Genomic DNA, 25,912 nt, shown 5'->3' with positions numbered 1-25,912 from the left:
ATGAACCGCAACAAGAAAAGAATTTACAATGAAATCCAATGTGGCAATACATTTATTGAGCACCAGTATTACGACATAAATGCATTAGTGAATATTACACTAGAAGTATTGAGTACAAACTTAAAGGTTTGAATCCATAAATTCCATGATCTTTTCAAAGGGCAATTTAGCAGTATTTTACTAGAAAAAAATCACACTACAGCTAAATGAACTATCAAGGCTGGAATTAAAGCATGAAAATAATCTATGGCGGTAAAAAAATTGCACTTTACGACATGATTGAATATTTACGTAACAACAAAATACAATATTTATCACATGAACAAAACTAAGGTATATGGAGCAAAATGAGTTATTAAAGACCAGAGGCTGCAGTTGCTCAAAAGTTGGTTAGAGTTAACTGGTGGATTGTTGACGTAGTGAAAATTAAAAGTTCATTGTTACTGTGGTATTTATCTGTTGGTTATCTAATCTTTAACCAACTTTTAAGCAACCGGCTTCAGGTTTAAAATGTCTAATTGATCATCGAGCTATGAGAAATTATGAAAGAAATGATTGTCTAAAACAGTCAGAAACTGGTCCCTCATTATTGATTTGAATCCTTCGTACCAATTAAATATCCGTTTGCGACGTAACGCTTTTTGTTTCGCGGTCAATTTAAGTTCGTTTTTTATCAGAGCAGGAAGTTCTGACCAGTGTTTGATGAAGATAATAGGAGCACCCATTTGTTTCAGTAATCTCAACGGAGCGTGTTTCGATGTCGATGAATTTCCGCAGTTTCCCGCTGTCATTTGATCCTCGACTATTGGCAACGAACCGAACGACATCGCTTCGTAGATTCGATAACATTCCGTATTGAAACCGATCGGGTTTAAAGTTAAATCGCTTTGAGCGAGGACATTAACATAGTTACTCATCGAATCATCCGATTCCTGGGACGCCCATCTGAATGAGAGAAAGATGATCATTTTAATAAGCTCGAATTTTTGCGAGGCTCTTACTGTCACTGAATTACCGAATGATACTTACGTAGTTCTATATTTGAGGTAGCAATATTTGCCTAAATCGTGTGAATTGATGATTTGAAGCAACGTTTCTCGACTAGAATTCTTATAAACTGTACCTAGAAAATTGCACATAAACGGACGAGGTGTTTCTAAATCCGCTAACGTCAGTTCAGCTTTTGGGAAAGAGCGATACCTGAAATAGAATGTTCATAATTATTCAAGAGAACCATTTGAGCATTCGTTTCGAAATACCAGGGTGACAACTAGAGGTAAATCAAATGTTTTCCTGCCCTATTTTCAAGGTCAGTGGTCACCCTGTAAAACAGCTATTTCAGTACATACGTCGCGACTCCTAAAGGCCATTGATATATTCTTTGATTGTCGACTGCTGGACTGTCGTACACTATGAAAAGAGCTTTGATTAAACCACCGTTCTTTTTCAAATACGGCTCAATCCAAATATTGTCACATCGCTCATTTCCTAACAATATCACACCGACATTCTGTAGTTTTTTATAGCGAGGCAAATAATCCAACCAGGATTTAGCGAATTTCACTTTAATATCCTCCCTGCCGTTGAGGATGAGTACGAGATTTTCGATGTCTTGTGGAACGGTAGTTTGAATGAATCCAGGACCAGATCGATACCTAAAAACCAAGCCCTAAGTTTCATAGTCATCATTTCATAGAGTTCATCTTTAAAAAGTTTAATAATACAGTGAAACCCTCTTAATGTGGATCAATCTTCATATAAACCTAATTAAACTGGATTAATCTCATCAATCCCAAATGAGCCAAATTAAGCGGTTTGTACTATAAAGGTAAAATGACATTCGTATTTGAAGTTTAGGGGTGAATAGTAGCTTAGATCATCCAATAGTAAATTAACTTCATACATCGATTGAGACATCATTTCAATAGGAATAACCGACCTAAGATTAAAATTGCGAAGTTGTTGAAATCCTGAGATGCGCATTCCATCTTCTTCATCTTCTAAACTTCCATCTAAAATGTGTTCCCACAGATATCCTCCTGAAATATATTGATAATCTGAGCACAATCTATCAAAAGATTTACGTTCTCTCAAATAGATATGTTACCTATAGCGGCCTTTCCCCAGATCTCAATCAGGGGCCGGCTAGGTGCAGATTCTTGTTGTTTGTCATTTTTTAAAGTCGACAACAAACTTTCTCTTTCGTCATAAAGTTTTTCTCGTTGCGGCGGCAAAACTTCGATATCTGAATCATTTTCATCATCGGAATCACTTGCGTATACTAGAATTAGAAAAAAATACGTCTATACTCTATCTCTTTCAAAATGTTTGACTGAATAAAATTATTTAAAAACAAGAATTTATTTATTCAATCTAAAATATATATAAGACACGACGTTTCGATCTCACCCTAGAGATCATCGTCAGGTGACGATCACACCTGACGATGATCTCTATCTAAGGGTGAGATCGAAACGTCGTGTCTTATATATATTTTAGATTGAATAAATAAATTCTTGTTTTTAAATTCTTTTAATCTGTAGATAGTGGGTTTTAACTTATTATCCGTTTACCACGTTTGAGTGTGGTTATCATCGTTCTCTTATGAATAAAATTATATTTGAATTGGCACTGACACTGCTGTTAACTTACCGGAATTCAATGAATTTTCAGCGGCTCTCAGTTGTTTGGTTTCGCACGCGTTTCTGAGAATAAGCAAATACCCGATGTAGAATGAAAAAATGCAATAAATAGTTAAAACGATGCCAATTACTCTCCTAAGAGTAAACTTCATTTCCTACTGAAAAATTCATAACCGTACGGTGCTGCCACCGCATTGGTTAGCTCTAAAATACGGCTACGGCTACGACGACTAAATACACGGTTCCGGCTACAACGCTTTCTCGATGCCGCCGTGGCGGGCCCGGATCTCGAGATATTTCATTGAATCCCGGCAACGTTTTTTTTTAAAGATATAAATCGTAATCATGGATGTATTGAACTTTTTAAAGCTACACCATTGCTTGATACTCGCATTGCTGCGTCAAATCTACTTTGAGCACTACAATTTCGAGAGTGCCGACTGCCGCCGGGGCCAAAAGAAAGTTACCTTTGTGAACTTGTGCCATGCGGGCTTAGTTGTGACGGATACTAAACGACGACACCTTAACTCAATTGGCGTCAGCCGTTACTGTCAATAATGTCAGGTTTACGAAGCAGTGAGTGACCATCATACTCTATTTAGACTTTCGAAAAAGAGTTACAGATGAAAAATATTATTTGCATGGTTCTTCTGATGTCGATACTGAATTATGGATGATCACGCGGAGATTGTCCCGGGTTCGACCAGCATTCGACTCACTCTCGTGGCTTTTGCGCGCCGGATGTTTCCAGCAACTAGTCTAACATTCCAATCGTTGTTCTGGTACTAACGACGGCGCAGTCGTTCCCCACTTACTTTAACCGTATAAAAATATATACTTACTTAACAAACAATGGCATTATTATCGAGGTTCCCATCGGCTTTTGCTTCTCAGTGGAATATTTCTGTAAATCGGTTATACAATGCACTTGTGCAACCTCCGCGCTCCCCATTTTCAGAAAAATATCTTCAACTTTGCACGCACGAGAAACGAACAAGAGAAATAGAAACCTTTTTTTTTAAATAGACCAATTTATTTTAATACAGTCAGGTAGCTCTGGGAAAAATTTCGTCAGTGAAGATGAAATAATATTGTTTAACGTGAAATATAAAGAGAGTGTAATAATAAATGTAATGATCGTAGGATAATAAAATATTCTTCAGATTTGTATCGACTGTGATTCGGAAATATGTTTAATAGAAGGTGAACATTCCACTAATCATCACTAGGGGGCGATAATTTACAAGTTTCTAAATATCTACATTCATCGTGTTAATCATCACAGCCAAAACCTGGGTTATATGCGACAGATTGATCGAGAGGCTCAAAGCCACCTCTTTCATTTTAATACACACTTCTCGATTTTCGTATAATACACCGTAAAAATACACAAGCACTTCAGGACAAACACGTCGATTAATGAAACGGAAGATAAAATCCCTGCAAATTTATCATTTGACGAGAAAATTTTCATCTGAGTTAGAGTTTATACTGAGAGTTAAATTAACGGTTTATCTGAATAGCTCTATATAAATACATATAACAAGAGAAAAACAGAGAGAGAGAGAGAGAGAATGAGAGAACACCAAGATTAAAGATTGAAAATGTCGTCCTTTGTTACAAGTGATTTAGTGTTTGTAGCACTGTCATGGTTCTTGGTTCGCGGTTCCCAGAAAAAGAAATTCCCTACACCTATAAAACAATACTGGAGCAATTATTATTTATTTGTGGTCCTGCATTTTGAAGTCAAAAAACATGCAGGCACAGAATACTATCGGAGGAAAACATTCATTATTCACAAGCGACAAGAAAACTATTCAGGGTTGTTAAGACTGGCTGGTTTAAATCCAGCAGACACATTCTTAGCAAAAGGCAAATTAAGCCTCTTACTTGTTGATTTTTTGTCGGTAAAAAATAAGTTCACTTTTATTCATTTTTACACGTATGAATTCACAACGTTACTTATATATATATATATATATATATAGATATTTCGGACATTTAAACGAAATTAAAGGAGAAAGAATCAAAAATAGGCACCTGATTAATGTTGGTATATATTGATATTTTATATACATATATATGTATATACGTATATGAATGATGTTGCACGTAGAGAGAAAATAATTAACCATTTTCTTTTGTCAAAAAATGTATACATAATCAACGTTCATATTTAGTGATAAAGGTTCCGTTCAATTTTTTTCCATCGTCTAGAATGTATAGTGGAATAAGAATCAGCCACGGCCTAGCCGGCATCTGCGGAATCGCCATCTATCGGGGTACGACAGCCATATTCGTGTCCCCTAACGGCGTTTTATTTTTTTTTAGCACCATGCGTTTGAACACCGTTAAGTCATCATTTTGTTTAAGGCCATACCAGTTAACGACAGTTAACGAAACATTGGTCGGTGTCATTGCTGAGAGAGGAGATTAAAAAACATCGTTGCCAGACTGACATTCACAGCAATAACAAACATAAGCAGCTGTCGTTCTTGGCACCAGTCCTACAAAATAATTGCATTTTATGAGAATATCGCAGTAAAAAACGAAAGAAGTTTCACAATTACAGACATTGCGTTGTCATTTTTCAAGAAACCTTAGCAAAATTTAGGAATAAATGAATATCAATTATTTTGTGTATGTTGAGGTTCAACTGATTCTTAGGAAGATACAGTTGAACCTATGATTAAAAACGACCGTTTATTACGATGATTTCCAGCATTTCCCCAGCTAATATATTATTTTATATCAATCTAGATTTGGATAATACGAAACCCGTTTATTACGGCAATTTCACTTTAGCTCACAAGATTCGTATCAATGAGGTTCTACTGAGTTTCTCCACTTTCACTCAATAGACGATGTTTTCCTGTAAGATTAATGATTACCTTAAGATCAGTAAGTCGTATAACTATATCCCCTTGTCTCCTGCGTTCCTCTTCACGTCTTTCCTTCATGATTTCATCTCGTCTTCTACTCGACAATTTATGCATTTCCCTTTGAGAAACCAGATTCTTCTGTAACTCTTTGCATTCGCTAACATCTGGAAGACTTCCTCTTTTAGCTCCTATTGATTTGGCCGATGCTGGATCTTTTTCTATTCTAAAGCGATTTGGTAATCCTGATTTAGCTGATGGTTTAGTCGCAGCACCGTGAACCTCGGCGTGAACACGTTTTCGTATACCGTTTTCGATTATGAAAGTATCGGGGTTCTTTTTACTCAGGTTTTCTGAACTACGCACAGGTGTCTGTACTTTATCTTGGTTTAATTTCGTTGGCGATTCCTTGGCTACTCCACCACCCCTGCCTTGTACGATTGAAGGTAACGTTTTTCTACGAGTCATTAATCCGGGACGGTAAGATTCGGTATCTGAAACGCCTGAATCCGGTGAAGGATCCATGTGTGGTGGTTGTTGGGTATGATTGTTATACCTCTCTTCTGGATACATATCGCGTCCTAATCCGCTATCTCCTCGGTGGGTTCGATACTGATCGAAATGATCGTTTATCAAAGTGGAATTCAAAATGTCCGAAAGGTTTTCCGGCTTTTCGCCGTACAAATGGCCGCCACTGTTGTGCCGACGGTGAAAGTTCGGGGTTGTGGCGGGAGAACGGTCGATACGTTCCATGCTCCCGCCATAATGATCATCACTTGCGCGCAGATAATGATCCGTATTTTCCGGCTCTAACTTGTTCAAACCTTGAACAATTTTACTCGAACTACCGGCCAATGCGCAATCCATCGCTGTCGAAAGGGCGTGTACCATACCAGGACGATTTACCGTGTCACCGTGCTCACCACTATGATTGGCCATCATAGATTTTGAGCGTTGATGTGCAGGGTTGTGGTGATGATGATTTGACATATGAAGGACGTCGGCGTAAGGCTCAGTGTGACCGTGTTCCATTCTCTTCTTCAGTATATCAGTACCTGCAATTATAGAAATTAAACACATGTACACGACTTCTACAATATGTGTTTTTTTTACATTCACACGGTGTGTGTGTAAAATCGTTCATCGTCACATGTTTTAATGACAGGTTTGGTGGCCCTCGGAAAATATCAATAGTTGGTGGAATATGTGAAACTCTACTCGAAATGTTGTAAATATCATCGTATCCCTTTGAAATTACATAAAGACATTTCAACTCATTTGAATAGTTATGGTGCTTTTATGGATTCCGCATTTACCGAGTACTATTTCTGCCGATTAGTACGCGCTGACATTAGATTGATAATCGTCAAGCGTGAAATAAAGACATTTTGCAAATCTAAAGTTAACATTTTCCCATCGTTATTCGCGGGTTCTTTTTGAAATTCATGTAATTGATGGCGTGAATCATCATATACATCTTGACTATACTTTGAACATGACTTTTTTGACTGATGGGCCAAAAATGTGTCTGGAACTAAACAATAACCACTGCATGGAATTTTCAAATTCGCCTGGCTCGTATATCAAGGCGATGACGTAAGTTCCCAGCTTCTAGAAACCACAATCGTTTCAGACTCCTGTTTATATGTAAAGCTATCGGCTAGGTATTTATAGTGAAGGTGAACTCACAGATTCCAGGGTGGTAGACTCTTTCTCTACCACTGCATCTGCCTCTATACATGCATATACTGATATACACCGCGTGCTCAATTCTCTAATAGGTTCCCATGTATTAGTATCTGAATAGTTGCTAGAAAACACAATTTTCTATCTAAACACGCGTTTACTGGGAACTTGTTTGGTCGTTTCTACTTATCGGTAGAAGTTTTGCAGTACGCGTATATCTAGTTTCGAAAGTAAAAAAAAAATCGGGCTTATGTAAACGCAGGCAAGGCTCGAACACGGGTCCTGTGGCATTGTAGGTGACCGTCCTAACAACTCGGCCTCGCTGACCGTATTGATATCACATCACCACGAATAAAACAATGTGTCCGTGTTGTGACGATGATATAAAGAGAATCCCACAATAATAAGATAATGTTCGAAAATGTTCCTCGAGCTAATTATTCAACGTTTCGACTATATCCTAATAGGAATCTGAACCTGGTGAATAATCAGTCTTACCGTCATGATAGAATCTACATTTCTTTATCACAAAGAAATCTCGGAAGAAAATGAAAATTTATCGGAAACATTGTTTTATGTCTTCACAGATAATTAGAAAGCGAACTATTACATTTTTCCTTGATGCCATTCATGGATTCTTATTGGTGCAACTTACAAATCCTGCGACACATTGTGCGGAATTATTTTTCTCGGTGGCGACCAACAAAGCCAATTTTCCTGATTATACAGAGCACGTATTCAACAAGTAATAAATACGACTTATTTGATAGAGTCGTATTCACACTAGTCACAACATGCAACGATGATTGTTGCATTTTGTAACTGGAATTCATCCGTTTGGTCAGTGTTACAGTGTTGATTATTAACACTGGCCAAACGGATGAATTCCTTGGAAAGTTTGATCAAAAATAATGCGCGTTCCGTGCATCATTATGACAGTAATGATAATTCCAGGATGCGTTAGATAGACGATTAGATGCGAATTTGATTTAGATTTTTGCCCGATATATTTTCTTAGATAAACAGGACGCGGAAGGAGTGGTATCTCGGTATTCTCGCCAGCTACCAACATTTCAGCTGCCAGCTATTTCATTTACGTGATTATTCCGAAATGCGCTGGATTGTGGTCGGAAAAGTGGCACCCGATATTAACCGATATCCTTGACGAGGCGGACTAGATTTCTACGAAAAGCCAAGCCGGAAATGGAATATTGAAATTACACACCTGGTTGATGGAATTCTGGTGCAAACTCTTTGGCTTTTAATCTGGCTAAATCGCTATCTTGACGAGCGATGAGGGCGAATTGTTTCGGCTTGTTCAGCTTTCGCTCTCGCGTTTGCCATTCTGAAAATAGAAATTGCAAAACAGCTGAAAATCAATGTATTTGTTCATAGAGCAATCATTTCCTCAACACCGTAAAGTGGATGACTTGGTCATGTGACGATTCACGTGTTTTTGTCGCTCGTGATTTCTCTATTAATGATATTCGATCTCTAGCGAATCGTAACATTTTCTATGTAAGACAACCTTCACGAAGAGAATACGCCCCCTACCCCCCCCCCCCAGTATACTGCGAGACGTTTATGTCAAGGAAAACGATTCGGATCAGCACCAAGAAAAGAGAATATTATCATCATATGATTCGCTTTTTCGCGGAGTAGGGAGAGGGAGAGGGAGAGGGAGAGGGAGAGGAGGGAGAGGGAGAGGGAGAGGGAGAGGGAGAGGGAGAGGGAGAGGGAAGGGAGAGGGAGAGGGAGAGGGAGAGGGAGAGGGAGAGGGAGAGGAGAGGAGAGGGAGAGGGAGAGGGAGAGGGAGAGGGAGAGGGAGAGGGAGAGGGAGAGGAGAGGGAGAGGGAGAGGGAGAGGGAGAGGAGAGGGAGAGGGAGAGGGAGAGGGAGAGGGAGAGGGAGAGGGGAGAGGGGAGGGAGAGGGAGAGGGAGAGGGAGAGGGAGAGGGAGAGGGAGAGGGAGAGGGAGAGGGAGAGGGAGAGGGAGAGGGAGAGGGAGAGGGAGAGGGAGAGGGAGAGGGAGAGGGAGAGGGAGAGGGAGAGGGAGAGGGAGAGGGAGAGGGAGAGGGAGAGGGAGAGGGAGAGGGAGGGAGAGGGAGAGGGAGAGGGAGAGGGAGAGGGAGAGGGAGAGGGAGAGGGAGAGGGAGAGGGAGAGGGAGAGGAGAGGGAGAGGGAGAGGGAGAGGGAGAGGGAGAGGGAGAGGGAGAGGGAGAGGGAGAGGGAGAGGGAGAGGGAGAGGGAGAGGGAGAGGGAGAGGGAGAGGGAGAGGGAGAGGGAGAGGGAGAGGGAGAGGGAGAGGGAGAGGGAGAGGGAGAGGGAGAGGAAGGAGAGGAGAGAGAGGGAGAGAGAGAGAGAGAGAGAGAGAGAGAGAGAGAGAGAGAGAGAGAGAGAGAGAGAGAGAGAGAGAGAGAGAGAGAGAGAGGAGAGAGAGAGAGAGAGAGAAGAGAGAGAGAGAGAGAGAGAGAGAGAGAGAGAGATGTAATGCCTAAGAAATGAATGCCTCAACCGCTACAGGTTATTTCAAGTGTTTTCAGCGGGGGTAATCAGCTAGGTTGGTTGAGTGGCATCGTGAGTTAAATATTCATCCAATTTTTTTTATCTTAAAATAGGGATTTACGCTGTTATTTATTTGATTGGTAGATATCGTTTGATATTTTGATTTTTAACGAAGTGATCAGGGACTGGTCTGATTCGAACATCGACGTCTGGAACTTAATACAACGCATATGACAGTTCAATTTATCACAAATAAAGTGGTACGACGTTGTTTTTGTTTCTGTAGAGATAAACCAATATCCCGATAATACCCCACGTCGCCACCTGAATTATCAAGAACATCGCCATTTCGCTAGTTGTTATCAGATAAGAATGGTCGTTTCGTCTGGCAAGTTATACAACGGCGATGGTGACCGTCTGGTAATGACATTGATTCTCGTCCCGCGCTGTAATCACGCTCGCCAATTGACACTGATGAAATTTTGACGAAGTGCCCGAATACGACGTATATTCTTGGCGTCTTTGGTTTTGTTCGTCGTTCTTGAACTATTCTGAACCCAGCGCATTAATAACCACGGTCAGGGTCCGCTTAACCCCATCCCGAATAGACTTATCACGATAAAGACATACAAAATCATTTCTACATAATGAATGGATTAAATGCTGATAGAAAGAGATGACCGATAGCTTAATTTATTGCGCAGTTTGTAACGCAATATCGCAATCAAAATACGATCCGTATCTTAATAAGTTATCTTAGGTAGCAAAAACAATATATAAGACGGAAAGCTCTCACGTTTCTCGGCGCGAAGAAGCGTTGAGCGAGTGAACGAATTCCATTCTATCGGAATATAATTATCACAGTAGATTTAATTGCATTAGTGCTTCAATGAACGATTTCAACGGGCAATCAACGAGTGTATTCTAGTAAGATTCTTACCGCTTCTTACGTGTTTTCTAGTCAAGATTCCTGAGATATTTCATCTAACACTTTCTACTCGCTACTGGCAAAAATTAAACTGATTCAGTATGCTTAATAATTCGTACTTTATGCCAATCGAATTCGATCACATTTACACACACGCACAATAAACATTATCTAAATATTCATAGATCGAATGAAAGACTTTTTCTAAATGAGTTTGTTCCACTCTGTATGATTCTATTTTTCCATCTAGTATATTAATCAAAGCTCGGTAATTTTAATTAATAACTCAGCACGATTAATTTCCCGATCCGTCGGTATAGTTTTTATCTATACTTCACCATCGACCACAAAGCAGAAGAATCGCTTTCATAAAACGCGTTGATGGAATGAAAATTCTACAGGGATTTCAATGTAATGGATTACTAATATGATCATTCCGGATGACAACTTATCCGCCAAACATTCATTTTATGTTTCGTATTACCTAAATCTTCAAGGGTATAACGTCTCCCCAACATTCGGAACAATTCAAAGTTGATTTAATACATTGTGAAATGTAGTGCAACTTTCAAAAATTGGAAAATCTTCATCATTTTTAGCGGAAAATTTGTCGTCGTTGTGTTAAAAGCCCCCAGTTTTGTTTCCGGCAGGTGTGGTGGGTTTGTAAGGGACTCGAAATCAAACCAAAATTAACCAATCAATCAAATAAACATGAGTTACAATTCACTATTTCAACATTTAAAAACACTTTTAAAAAGCGATGCGATTACTGAGGAAAAGTGGATTCATCGCACTTATCCGACAGGATATTCTAACACTCGTCCGTAAATTGTTTGTCTACGAACAGTGAGGAGTTAGTAATATAAAATAGAAGTGAAGTTTATAGTCGTATTTAGGTGAGACGTGTCGGTTGCTCGCGTCGGTTGTTACAGCGTTAAGGAGATAGATAATTGTTGTGTTAATCCTGTAGGTTGTTAATCGTCTTAATGGCGGATTTTCTAAAAACCTACATCCGCTATAAGTACCTGACTAATCGATGGGAACCGCACGAGTGATATCTCGTTTAATGCAAGACAAGACTTTACTTTTCTTTTCCAAGATATTCTGGAAAAAGTAGGAGCCTTTCTAGGTTATCTTTTCAAGCATTTCGGAGACTAAACTTTCTACTGTTTAATAGAACGTACTTCCACCGACCATAAATATCGTGTATTTACAATCTTTTCACTTTGTAAATTTCGCTTGTTATTATCATAATTCTCATGATCGTCATTACTTCGTGATCATTAGTTTGTCAATGAAGCTAAAGTTATGAATTATTCTCGAAGAAACTTTCGAAAGTTAGTCATTCTTATCAAGCAGTGTTACAAGATATGTCAGTCAGTAATTTAGTAATATGAAATAGCGAATTTTCGGAAAAAGAAACAAAGATGGGATTGATTTCTACCCCAAAACGTTGACTTCATTTTAAAAATTGGGACAAATCAATGTCGATCTCAAGCTTTGATGAAACAGAGTTAAGTATGGAGACGATACCGCATTATTAGGCTCATGATTATCAATATATCTTGATTAGTTTCTTCCAGAACGTTGTCGTGGCAGAACGTTGGGAGAATGATCTACATCTTGTGGCTGATTATTCCCAAATGGGCCATAATAAAAAAGAGGGCATAAATGATGCCGGTTTATATGAAATCTGCTTGATGGGAATCGTGTTGAGGTTTATGATTCCTCGCGTCTCTTGATACGGCTTTATCAGGTTTCTCTCCATAAAAATGTCATCGTACTACGAATATCATAAGTCGAACATTTCCTACGTAAAATTACTATATCGTACCATGACCTATTCTTTTCTTTGGAAAAAGTTATTTTAGATTATTCATCATGATTTTTCTATACATTTGCGAGTGATAAGTTGAATTATTATTTAGCCTTATATAGCGTGCTTACCTTGAAATGGCTATATCAGCTTTTTGGATGGCTATTTGAGCAGCTCTCTGGGCATTCGCCACGGCATTATCAATTCTTTCCCTTAACTTTGATGAGCGAATTAAAAACAGTTTATTCTTCTTCCCTGATGAAATTAATATATTATTCTTATATTTTCCTTCTTCTTTCGCGCCATCTTTGAAGCTCGTCACCCCGTAGCCGTATTTCTTATTGTTGTACCACTCGCCTTCGTACTTTAATCCGTCTGAACGCTCACTAATTCCGAATCCAGATCGCTTGTCGTTTTTCCATTCGCCCATGTACGTCTCAGTGACGTTGACATCGGTTATATCGTCCTGACTGATAAAACTAAGGTTACTATCTGTATAACGTGATAAATTAGTAGCGCGGGACTGTGTAGAGTCCATACTCATGTGACTAATATTACTAATTGTACTACGGACGGACCCCGTAGGACGCCTTGGAGAGTCGTTTATATCACCAGTGCTTTTTTGTTTTTTAAGTTTTAATCCAGACATTATGCTTTTCTTGATACTGTTTCGACCATGTTTATCGAATAATGAAAGTCGGCGAACATTTGGCTCTTCGTCGCTACGAGCCTTTAATACGAAACCACCCCGACTTTCATCCAGTTTTTTATCTCTTTCTTTTACGACATGGTCGGCTTCTTGTTCACTTCTCAACGAGGTCAGGGATGTGCGCATTGCTTTTGGACGATAGTGCGAAGCCAAACCGTATGGTACACTTTGACGTACACCATAACCGTGTCGTGTTCCTCTTAACCATTGTCCTTGATAAGTTCCTGAAAAAATACAATGAAAACTATGGTTTACTCGACAATGTTTGCAGCTTTAAATATTACATCATTTAACTTCGTACGTGGCAATTTATCAAACAAAAAAAATCAAAGTGGTTGAAATGTTTTTTCGTGAGTATCTTACAAGTGAAATTCTTTATCGATAAACCGCTCGTGAAAACTCTTTCAACAACACAAATCGATCTGAAGTGTCTCTTTTGTCCGCGCCATTAGCAAAAATAAGTGTTATCAAATGACTCGAAACAAGAAATTCGAGCTGAAGATTATTCTTTCGCTCGGTTTTAAATCCGACGAGGAGCGAAGTAATGTGTGGTGTTGTTGGTGCGGATGGGGAAGAGAAGGAAATTAGCGATGAATTTTTACTGTCTGTTTTTATTTTACGCTAAAGGCTTCGTAAACGCGATGTGACGCTTCAAAATACCAATGGGCACAATTTCATCTATGCACGCCCCCTCAGATCTGCAGACGATATCCACACGGTGTTAGCGGCCACGAAGAAACTTTTTTTCCCGCCGATTCGAGATAAAAGAAACCTCTAGAAAAATCTAGTTTTTCCTCGGTTATTTGGCAAACAAAAAACCGCTATTATGGTTTAGATGTTGCGAATCAAATAATGCTCTTCGAGTTATTGCGCGAATAATGAAGGCTGAATGCGTTTTGCGAATGTACCGAAGCAAAATAATTAATGATAGGAATCGACCATTAAAGTTATGCGAGTCTCGAAGGAAACGCTAGTAATATATATCATTCAGTTGAAAGAAGCACATTAAAGGGCACTTGACGTTGACAATTATATAGACACTTTGTCACCCACTTTCCCTCATAAAACGTCACATCGAACTGGAATTTTTACTCATTTGGAAGCGACATCCTCGACATTAATGGCGCGAGCTTTTCCAACATATATGTCGATCACATTCTCATCATCCTTACTATTTACAGTTTTATTACTTCGTACAAAATTTTTATCGAGAGCTTCTCTATTGGGGGAGGGGTCGATGGCTCGTACACGTACTGTTTCGCAGACGACTTGAGAAGAAAGATGAAAATTGCTTCAGACGTAAAAACGAATTCCAAGAAATATCTGCGCAGTAAAATAGAGTAACGGGAACCTACAGCGCCTGTTGCTGGCGCTCTGGTGGAGGAGGAAACAAAAAAAACGCTGCAGACTATTCGTGCGAAGAACTTATACCTATACCCAGGTAAACCCAGACTGTATGGATCAGGGAGGGCGAAGTAATTGATATATAATTTATTCGATGCAAAAAACGCTAGACTAGACGTAAGTTCAGACTGTGAAATACCAGATCGATCGCCCGAACATGGAGCTCCTCAATATTCGCGATATATCTAAAATTTGAATTGCGTTTGAAAACAAAAACTAAAATGAGTAGTTTATGCGTTATAAGACAAACATTCGCGTTTGCGTTTATGTGTGTGTGTGTTTTATAGTGCACTCAATATTGATAGAGATGCTCCTCCCAATCGGAATTTCGCGTAGCATCGAAGTTTTACGGTTCGTGTACAAACATACTTCCCAAAGGGTTTAGAAATTTACATTTAATCAAGGTGTATATAACCGCAGAACATGACAGTTACCGTGAACTGATTAATCTGAATCATATAAAAATCCTCACATCTCTTCAACTGCCATGTTTCCGCAAATTATACGGTCGTTTTTTTTCCAATGCGACCTTTGAACATGTATAGAAAAAAAAATGGATACAAGAAAATTTTAATGCTAATATTTCATCGATAAACAAAAATGATAATATTTTCAGCGACTTCATGCGACTCTTTTTTACCATTATTTCCATACATTTTATAAATATATTTTGCCGTGCCTATTTTATGACGTAAGGTCGATATTGATAAGAATATTTAACAAAATTTAATAATAGTTCGCAAAATTAAACAATTTGTTTTTCGAATATAAAAAAATGTGTACGCTGTGAAACGAATCGTGCTATAAATGTGTTATATATAACTAATCGGTAACTACTAGTTTTGAGGCGTTTGGATTTTGAGTTGTGTTTTTTACTGCTTGAGAACGCCCTAGAAGTTCGTCGGTAAAATCATGATATAGGTGTATCGTCAAACATATTTATAACATTTAAATCGTTTGTTGTTATTTCAGTGAAAAACTGAAAGCAAATTGAGAAGTAAAACATATTGAAGCCAGATCTACTACTGCTGCTGCTGCTGCTGCTGCTGCTGACGCCCATATTTTCACCAAAGAACCAAGATGCTCAGCGTTAATACACTGCATCATACGCGTTACCATGGTAACCTGATAAAATGAGTCCAGCCGATGCAATACAAATCCTGCTTTAGAAAAGGAAAAATAGAAAAACGTCTTGGTTGAAAACATACCGCATAACACTTAAAATCTAATCACATATAAACCCACCCGGTTATTTGAATATTCATTCTGACGTTTGTTGTGTGACGTTATTTCTCAAATTTTATCGTTTCTAAAAATCAGAACAACTTTAATTAAGTCACACAACATTGGAAAACAATAGCCTACTTCACAACTTCATTCATTCAATCATTCTATCGGACTATAAGAGAAGATAGATGTTTGATGGTGTTTCAATTTCGCATCGCCCAAGAAATATACATGCGCCGATAATTGTCGGCTAGGAATGATAAAAATCATCGAAATTAGTTTTTTTGTCTCGTGCGCAACCGACGCTTGTTTAAGATCGATTTAATTGCGTTGAACTTGTTCCCGTAAGTTTCCCGTCAATTGTATCTAATATCGAGATCATCGAGAGACAAACAGAGTGCAGTTGACTCTCAAGCGCAGCTCAGCAATATTTACTCCAAACCGCAATTAACATTTTTTGGAGGGTGGGAGAGAGGGAGAGAGGGAGACAGGGAGAGAGGGAGACAGGGAGAGAGGATGAGAGGGAGAGGGAGAGCGGGAGAGAGGGAAAGAGGGAGAGAGAGAGACAGGGAGAGAGGGAGACAGGGAAAGAGGATGAGAGGGAGAGGGAGAGCGGGAGAGAGGGAAAGAGAGAGAGAGGGAAAGAGGGAGACAGGGGGAGAGGGAGAGAGGGAGAGAGGGAGAGGGAGAGAGAGGGAAAGAGGGAGACAGGGAGAGAGGGAGAGGGAGAGAGGGAGAGGGAGAGAGGGAGACTCGGGTGAAACTTCATTACAGCGAACAGTTCCATTTCGAAAGATTCATCCCGCAATAATAAGTCACACAAACTTCAATCAATCAACAAATGACGAAGTTCTTTTTAGAACTTAGAAGATGTAGATCATTGTTTGTAGGTGGAAATTCAGGGATCTGTAAATGTAGACCTGTTTGACTGTAATTATAACGCATGCGGTAATGGCTTATAAATTGTTCGTGACTGATTGGATTCAGAAAAATTCTGCGGTAGCGATGAAAGATTACTCGTGTACGATAATGATCATTCATTATTAGTAAACAATCAAGTCTTCAATTGCACATGATACATCGATTACTGAAAAAAAACTGCCGCTAAACTGAAAATCGTTTCCCTTTGCACGTGATGCTACAACCAACTGGAGTATCATGAATAATCCATATAGCAACATTACCAAAGTGCGGCCAACATTTGCTAACTTGTTTGGACGCCGCAAATACGATTCTCGCGTAACCCAGTGCATACTCAGAGATACGGTCGGTCGCCGTATGGAAATTTTGATTAATTGCACTTGGATAATTAATCAGTGCTTGTATTGTTTTTCCGCCGTTCATATCGTACTCAGATATACATTAGTATCAAGGCTATGATTACTGTCAACTCTTATGATTTTTTGCACAGCCACTCATCATCGTCCACATAAATGACTCGTTGGTTAGACACGCAAACGGTATTTTTCTCAATAAACGTCTGAAACAGACGTCGGCGGCGTTTACAGCAATGATAAACGGATCGACCATATTCTACCTCCAACAGCATGGAAATACGCAGCAATTAATGAATGAATCATTCAAGTATTATGAATGATGATTTCAAAACTGAAAAATTTGATTCAAAAAGCGCGACACGGATAGACGAGCTACACAGTCTCATGCCCCAGGTAGTGCAACGATGACCTTCAAATGACATTCAACTGTGACAATTTTTACTTCATCGGCTTGTGCTTGACGGCCTATTAACGTCACGAAAGAATCACAATGAAATTAAACGATTATCCCCAAGGAATATTTCTCAGTTTTCGACGTATTGTGAATTATTATTACAAAACGTCCATGATGGAATACGTAAGCTAACGCCTATCTAGCTACCATATAATATATATTGTGACAGGAGAGGGGCTTGTCGTTGTTTCTCTATTGTAATTAGTGTTTTGATATTCCCATCAGGATTCAGTTGAGTCGCTAAACGACCTTGTATCCGGCTTCAGTAGTTAATATACATTATCAGGCTTCTAGATAACTGTGAATTCGTTTCCAAGAAGTGACAACCATATGCTGCCGATATATTCCTCGTGATATCAACGACAGGCGCGATATCATCCAGTTGATATCAGACCAAGTCTCGGATAAACGAAAAGTCAAATCGACATATATCCAGTAATGAGTCTGTGTCTGTTTACATGATTGTCGTATTTCTTCACTAACTCATTTCGGTTAAATATGGAAACGTTCTAAGAAATGCGCCGTTCTTATTTTTACATTAAAGCAATCTGAACGCTGTAAACACTGTTGAGACGAGGGTATCGTATACATCACCGGTCGGAAGTCACCATTTGTCTGACAGAATTGCGGATGTGACCGGATAATAATGGATTACTAATTGGTTTTAAATCGATGTAGTTAATATTCCGCAGACTGTAATGGTGACTTTTGAACGTGTACAGTACCGCACTCAATGAGACGGTGTAGTGATAAACGACACCGAATGTCGAAGTAGTTTTTGACCCTCACATCAAAGTCCTGTTCCACTGTTGTAAGTTAGAACTCTAAGTTAGAATTATTTCATTTCCATTGCGTTAACCCACAACATGTGGAACCGGGTCCTGTAGGCGTAGGTATAATAAATAATAAGATACTTGAGAGGAAGTGAAAACAGTTTCATCAAGATTCTCGTATTAAAATATCTATTTATCAAGCATTCATTCTGTTTGTTTATATTCGACGAACGCTTTGACCGGAAATGAAGCTCTGGTCACTATTTACTGACATATGCGTCATTTTGACCGTTAAATGGCCTTGAACTGTGACTTACGTAATACTTGTTAGCGGCTTGCGCTCGCAGTAACCACGCGCTGTGACGACTGTCATCTGAATGTGACAAAATATTATTGGACATGAATTTCATCGCCTTTTATAGTCTTTATATGATTTCATTTCGTTTCACTCTCCAAATATAACTCTATATTGTCTATTCTAAAAAAAAACCGATGATCTTTTTACTAAAATGATCAGTCTCGTATCGTGGGAGTTTGTGTCTGTCTAGCTATCAATAACGGCTCTTCACGCGTGTTATTCAGCCAAATCCAAAAATGACTGCGACAAAATTTCCCTAAACTTACAGCTTTGTCAATTACCTACGGAGAGATGCCAGGTACGGTTGCCATGGATGCGATACTTGTTTTACTTTGGGGATCTGCCTGTTGTGACACGAGCCGGTTCCACGAGGAAACGCAAACCAAGAAGTTGCCGTCGTATTACTATCCAGGCCATCAATGTCAACATTCTACCAACTTACTGTTTAAATGACTGAAAGCTATAAGTGCGCGGAAACGGAGCCAAAATAAGATCGTTACTTCCGCATGTGAAATACGCATAATGCTCAATTCGGTAGATCAAACAGCGCTTACTAAACTCTTACTGAAAGATTTTACCCAGTTTTGTTGCTCTTTTATGACTCGTAAATGTTTCTTGGTTTCCCCTTTTAAATAATCTCATAAATAAATCATGACTCATTCATATACTGTATATATAAGTTACAGGTGGCTAATATTAACTGGTCAAGTTACTCATCAGACCTCCTTTCACTATTTCGGAATCATTAACCTTTCTGGACGTTGATTCTGTATATTTCTCATCATTAAACCTGTTTACTTAGTCAGCGTGAATCGAGGGAGAAAAGATTAACTACTCTTCTCATTCTCTCTCGTTCCCTCAACACCGCAGTGAACATAACGGCAAAGTTTAAAATAGTTATTAACTGACATGACTTCTGTTCTATCGTGTTTTTATCTCACAAAGGAGAAATACTTGTGTATATTGTGTTATGTATACGAAGCTATATGTTTTAGAGAATTATTCCAGGGCTTTTTTGTCTAAAAACCTTGATACCTGCTCTATAAACCAGTTATCAGTTTATCACTACTTTATTAGAATAAATTGATCAGATTTGTTGACAAATTATTAAAATAAATGATTTTGATCGATTCCAAGGATGGTATAAAGGAGGGTTTTCTTGGATGCGAAATTTCGGGAGATATTTTGCATTGCGCTAGTATTTAACGTAATGTGTACGTAAAATAATTAATTCACAGATGTTTCTTAAATTGCCTCTCGTAAGATTCGTACAAGAATATACGATAAAAATAATCAGACGTTTCCATGTGAATAATATAGATTTCTATTTTCATAATGGTGTTCTCTAGCGTTAGTTTTATCTTCAACAGTAGCAGCAGCAGCAGCAGCAGCAGCATCAGGAATACCAACCTTCTCTACGTTTATAATTAGACCTACGAGGGAGATAGGATATATGTATTCTCCATATGTTATCATCAGCCTCTACCGGGGGCAATCGGTTTTCGTGCGCAGTCAGTATCATGTAAATACGGCTTTTCCTGATCAGCGAGATTGAGTTATATTCGCATGAAAAATAAATCATCATATTCCTCCTCGCAAAGCTGAGCCATGAATTATGGTCGTGGTCAAATACTGTCAAAGCGTCGTTGAATTCAAACTAAATATTATTATTTCAGCCAATCTGTATTTTGTATTGGAAACAACAAACAAATATAAAAAATTGGGGATGAATTGAAACTTACGAAAAATGATACTTTAACAAAAATTGAATAAGTTACGAAATCTGTATCAGAGAAGTTCACGATTAACACGTCAATGGTGAAAACAATTAAATATCGTCAAACTTGTTAATTTATGCGCAGCATGTGTCTCGGGCTGTAACTGCGGAGCTAATTATCACTTGAAAAATCTGCAAAACTGTTACAGAACGAATGATACAACTAAAAAAAATAACATACTGAGAACAAAGATTAGACCAGACCCGGACATTTAGTTTATTTGACGAGGTCTCTCATCAATTTTGAAAAATAGTACTTTTTGGATTTGGTGTCGTTGTCTTTCGTAAAATCAAAACGTACTAATTTTCTCGTCAAATAAACTAAATGTCTGGGTCTGGTACTCTGGTACTGTTTTTTTAGTTGTACCATGGGTTTTGTAACAGTTTTGCAGACGTAAGATTTCTATCCTCAGACAATATGTCCGAAATTACCGTTCTAATATCGTTTGTATATATTTTGTTAGGAATTGTATGATAAAGCGCGTAGGATTGATTTGATAATACATAATATTGATCTTGAGATAAGAGAGAAACGAGAGGGGATGGTATAGTTCGGTAGATTGCAGGAATATAGAGATTGCCGTGGTACTGGTTGTATAGAGGCACATCGTAACCTAAGAGCATCTCACCCTAAAGATAGTGTGGCTGAATATGTGGAGAAAATAGATACCGTGCAAGCAGTGAAACGAAGCATATCGTATTCTGGTAAAGATGTTGGCTAGGGGCTAGGGTGTAGTCATGATGCTCGCTCATTATACAAATATACGTGTACAACATATCGTTTATATACCGTTGTTTAACAGATATTAACAATACAATATATTTGTTAACAGGTGTCCACAATAATTCAGACGAAGCACGTTTTTATTGTAGCGGTTGATTTTATTCCAATCCAAATAAATGTGTCTTTGTTCCGAATAGATATATGTTGTGTATATTGATTGGAACGCGTGGAAATAAAACAAACAATGCATTTAAAAATCAGACAGGGTTTTTTGTTTTTTCAGGTTGTCATCGCTTTTTGTATTTCTATTTAAATAATCTGTGGCCAGACCAATATCTGTCCAATAATTTGGATCATAATAGTACAACGTGAATTGCCAATAGACTTTTCGCCAAAGCGATTTCCGCAAAAAAAAATCGGCAAAAACGCCAATCGACGCTGACTGGCGTAATAAAGTTAAATGACACTTGATTAAAAATGTATTAGTCGAATAGAATAAATCACACGGTACAGCCATACACGATGTTGTTCGTGATACCAGGATGTATAGATTCAATTATGGGTAGAATGTAAATAATCTAAACGTAACCAAAACTAGTTATTATTGAGTTCGATTTCTATTTAAATTCGTGATGAGTATAACGAGTATTGTGTTTTATTCAACAGACTATTTTGCATATGCAAATCAATCCACAGTATTTTCAGAATTCTAATTATGTAACGCACCACATTTTACTTGTATTTGTTACGCGTCTATTGAGGAATGACGTTACTATTATTACGATTGGGGATTAAAATCACCGACAGGCATGTGTATCATTATTGAGTTTCATTTTTTATGTTTCAGTTATTTCATTATTTTTCTAAATATGATTTATGTAACACGTTTGGTCCTAAGCACCAGGCACTCGAATACCAATATATATTAGGTCTACATTCCTTTTGTAAGTGTGATATTTAATATTTTTTGCAACAATTGCAGGGCGAGACGAATTTTCCTAGTTGCCCCGATCCACAAAGGGCGTTTCCTCTGTTAAGCCCTATGTTATTGTATATATTGTTACTGTTCATGTCAAGGGCGTATCCCTGGAATGGTGACAATTATTATGAAGTTCCTACTTCATTTGATCTACTTAAACTCCTAGCGTTTTCAACTGAAATATCCATTATCGCCTAAAATAGACAGTCTTTCCATGCCGAAACCGTACATATCGTACCTTTACCCAAGAAAAGATAAAATCATAAGGCTTCATTCGTTATAATCTATGGTTTCATAAATTGATATCGCAGACATGTCACATTATGTGATATCTTGCAATATGAGATTTTGTACATCTTTACCGCTGTTTCAGAGAGGGCTGTGTGTAGACTTTTAGACGAAATAATTTTTCTTGGAGAGGAGAGAATCCCACAATGATAATAAAAAGTCCGAAAATGAAACTTCGAGATAGTAGTTTATTTCAACGTTTCGACTATATCCTAATAGTCATCTTCAGGAATAATATAGTCGAAACGTTGAAATAAACTACTATCTCGAAGTTTCATTTTCGGACTTTTTATTATCATTGTGGGATTCTCTCCTCATCGCGTCAACACGGATATTGTGTTCTACCTATCGTAATTTTTCTTGGAGTTGATCTAAAGAGCCGCTGAGGTTTTGCCTGATTTGGTGTATATGGCGAATAATGCATATCAGACTCTTCAGCGCTGATCATTACTGAAACTTAAACCGTAAATCGAAAAACGTAAATCAATAATCGATATACGTCGCACTCTACTGCCTACTTCCATATTCACTATCAGCGAGGTGTGATACGCCATCAGTTGAGGATATGATCTCTCAAATATTTTTTTCAAGTATTCGGATCGATGACACTATTCATGCATTATCTCTAGTGTATCCCTCATCGTGTATTCGATGGAAAACTAGAATTCATCGCAATTAACGATCTACCTTAATATGTGCCTTACAGACCATGATATTGATGGCCATCTTTATCAGAAGCATCTACATCAAAACGTCTGTTTCGATGCTTGGCGTGAACCTTTTCGTTGCACATAACTTTTTCAAATGGTATCCTAATGATAAACTGAATGCGAGCAATGGCATTCATGGCCGGTCGATAGGATTTACGGCATGAATCGGTGAACATGAAAGTGATATGTGGCTGAAGTTTGGTCGATATGTTTATCGTCTGTCAACATGACACGCGCAGCTTTACTCAATTCAGTTGATTTCGAAAATTCAAAACATGACGCACCAGTTATAGATTTTAAACCTCAATCATTTCGATCAATCCGCTTAAAAGATCATCATTTACGAAATTGTAACCGTTCTCAACTGGCTTCGTCCTAAACTCCATAGACCGATTTTTAACTTTAGCCCGGAGGTTAGCTAAATTCATAGTCAATTTGGTGAATCTCCGCGCTGTTGAAACTGATCCGTTAAAACCGATCTATAAAGCCTGCCCTGCAGAATTCATACCATGAAGAAGCCAGTCTAGGTTCATACGCATGATCTGAAATTAATTCTGTGTAAACTGATCATCCGATATGAATCAATGTTGACACATACGCATTCAATTTCCATAATTCGTGTATATGTCATATTATTGACCTCCATCTCTAAGTATTGCTTTAATTAAGAATTCAATATATTAATGTAGCCTCTGTGTATGATATCGATAATATATCAGTCCATGATTCTACTTTCACGTCCTGATTTCTAATTTATCGTATACTCGACGAAGGACAGACACGAATATCAATCTTTGGACATGTCCCTAGTCATGTCCGATCGCTTCAACATAAAACCGCATCAGATATTTAGTAAATTGACAGTACGTGATGTTGGACAAGGTTGACACGGAGGACGATATGAAGGCACAGCTGGACCCACGCCTCACTGGCTTCATACAAAACCCAGTGGACGCTTGCTTTTCACACAGTGCCGACCATCGACTGACGTTGTTGCAATATATATGTATGTTCATCAGCAACAGGTGGTTTAGATTAGATTTGATAAATTCTCAACTATTGATTTAGATTAATACACTCAGGCCGATTAGTATGTGATCGTATGAATACTGTGTTTCTAGTGGTTGTATTGATCTGATATTGATGATTGATTTTATTGACTGTTTTCGTCTGACGACATCTGTTTCACTCCGCTTATAATGTCGTCTGGAGTTTGTGCAGTTACAAATATTCCATTGACCATATTTTTTTCTGAAGGTCTCCTCCGCTCATGCGTGGACGAATTTTCTCTATCAGCCACCGCGTATTATCTACCGTCAGTAAGAATTGTTGAAAAAATAGGTAAAAATGGTGACGAACCCGAAGTGATTGAGCATGTTGAAGATAGAAGTGAAATATATGTACAATGTCACTTACCCCCGTCAGCATACGATTCCACGCCATATCCATCCTGCATACCAGTTGTCCAAGTCCCTTCATATTTAGCACCAGAATTTATACTAGTCCGAGTACCATATCTGCCCTTGAATCCTTGAGTCCACTCGCCACGATATACCCAACGACCTTTCGACTCCACCCCAAGACCATGACGTTTGCCTTGGAGCCATTGGCCTTCGAATTGGTTACCGCTGGGCCAAGTGTACACCCCAGAGATCTCATAGCCATACTGCCAAGCCCCGGAATATTCGCCCTGGCCTTTTGGGCCTGTACAGACCCCATGGCCATGGGCTTTGCCGTCCTCCCATCCTCCACAGTAAGTCCCACCGTCATCGAAATCGAATCTGCCCCCACCGACACTCATGATGCGGGCGGTGTTTAGAGGATGGGGGTACCTCCAGCATGGAGGGTGGCGAAGCTTGTCTTAAGAGCGATAGAAACGACCTTACCAGTACGCCGGAAGTCGGCTAGCGGAGCCTCGGAATAGATCCCACATGGATGGACGTATCACAAAACAGCTGTCAGTTGCTGGTACCACGCGACACGCAGATCACGCAGCGGACTGGCGGGTAACTAGTTTCGTAAGTTTGTCTATATTCCGAATTGTCGCCTCGAAATCTGTATTTAATGACTTGGTTTTCGAAACGGCGACTCCATCGACGAGTATCGTGAATAAATTATGCAGGATGGATCTGACTTGCGCGCAGTTAGCACGGCTTACCGAAGCCTTATAAGGTCTCAATTCTTTCGCCGGCTTGTTATGAATACGCTCCCCGAGAAGTTGCTGAGGAAAAAACCCCGCTGCAAGCGCGCTGTACTCCGCGATCCCGGTAAATCTGTAAGGAGGCCAGTATGAAGTAGCATCTCCTAGCGTTTTACCGGAGAATTTCTCGAACACCGGTACGCGCACTGTAAGCCGCCGTCTGCTGCTCAATGAACTGTCGTCTGCTACAGTACTGAATCCCTCATGTCGTCTGTGTCGCAGCTATATAATCACCCAATCGATTCCTGGTGATAGCAAGCTGTGAATCTGATATTCCATTCAACAAAGGTTATTACAATCGTTTTAAAATAAACATACAGCCCATAATTAAAAGTAAAAAAGAAACCATCTTTGAAGGTTTATCAGCCGCGTCGCCCAATGTTTTTACATAGTCCATAATCATTTAAATCTCCATAGAAATAGCTGAGCGTTATTGGGAATCCAGAATCGACATTTAGTTCCAAAAATCTGGTTAAAGATTTTGTGGATCTGGTTCCAAGTAAAGTTAATAATCAAGAATGCATTTATTACAAGTAGAAATTATTTTAGAACGAGGTCCCTATTTAAGATAAGCAAGA

The 25,912-nt window shown here is 38.8% G+C and overlaps 2 protein-coding genes across 2 annotated transcripts; both read right to left on the bottom strand.

The window, feature by feature from the left end:
- Positions 1-47: 47 nt before the first annotated feature.
- Positions 48-2,822, bottom strand: LOC141902304 (ribitol-5-phosphate xylosyltransferase 1-like). Its single transcript, XM_074789967.1, has 6 exons — positions 2,653-2,822; positions 2,108-2,281; positions 1,940-2,039; positions 1,350-1,655; positions 1,030-1,200; positions 48-945 (listed from the first exon to the last, which is right to left on the bottom strand). The coding sequence occupies exons 1-6, from the start codon at positions 2,792-2,794 to the stop codon at positions 531-533; spliced, it is 1,308 nt and encodes a 435-aa protein (XP_074646068.1). The 5' UTR covers positions 2,795-2,822; the 3' UTR covers positions 48-530.
- An 852-nt stretch (positions 2,823-3,674) lies between these two features.
- Positions 3,675-25,317, bottom strand: LOC141901604 (junctophilin-1-like). Its single transcript, XM_074788946.1, is given in 6 exon segments — positions 3,675-5,149; positions 5,534-6,576; positions 8,433-8,514; positions 8,516-8,552; positions 12,586-13,387; positions 24,551-25,317. Coding segments are annotated over 6 exon segments (2,442 nt in total). The 5' UTR covers positions 24,936-25,317; the 3' UTR covers positions 3,675-5,056.
- Between the last annotated feature and the right edge of the window lie 595 nt (positions 25,318-25,912).

Source organism: Tubulanus polymorphus, chromosome 3 (assembly GCF_964204645.1).
Source record: "Tubulanus polymorphus chromosome 3, tnTubPoly1.2, whole genome shotgun sequence".
In the NCBI taxonomy this organism is placed as follows: domain Eukaryota; kingdom Metazoa; phylum Nemertea; class Palaeonemertea; order Tubulaniformes; family Tubulanidae; genus Tubulanus; species Tubulanus polymorphus.
Note: the sequence above shows the minus strand (reverse complement) of the source record. Positions and strands in the feature narration are given on the sequence as shown.

Excerpts from the sequence above, each read along its gene's own strand:
- LOC141902304 (XM_074789967.1), bottom strand. The coding sequence starts at position 2,794 with ATGAAGTTTACTCTTAGGAGAGTAATTGGCATCGTTTTAACTATTTAT. Across the intron at positions 2,040-2,107 it reads CTGGGGAAAGGCCGCTATAG|GAGGATATCTGTGGGAACAC; the intron begins GTAACATATCTA and ends AATATATTTCAG. Across the intron at positions 1,656-1,939 it reads CTTCGCAATTTTAATCTTAG|GTATCGATCTGGTCCTGGAT; the intron begins GTCGGTTATTCC and ends CTTGGTTTTTAG.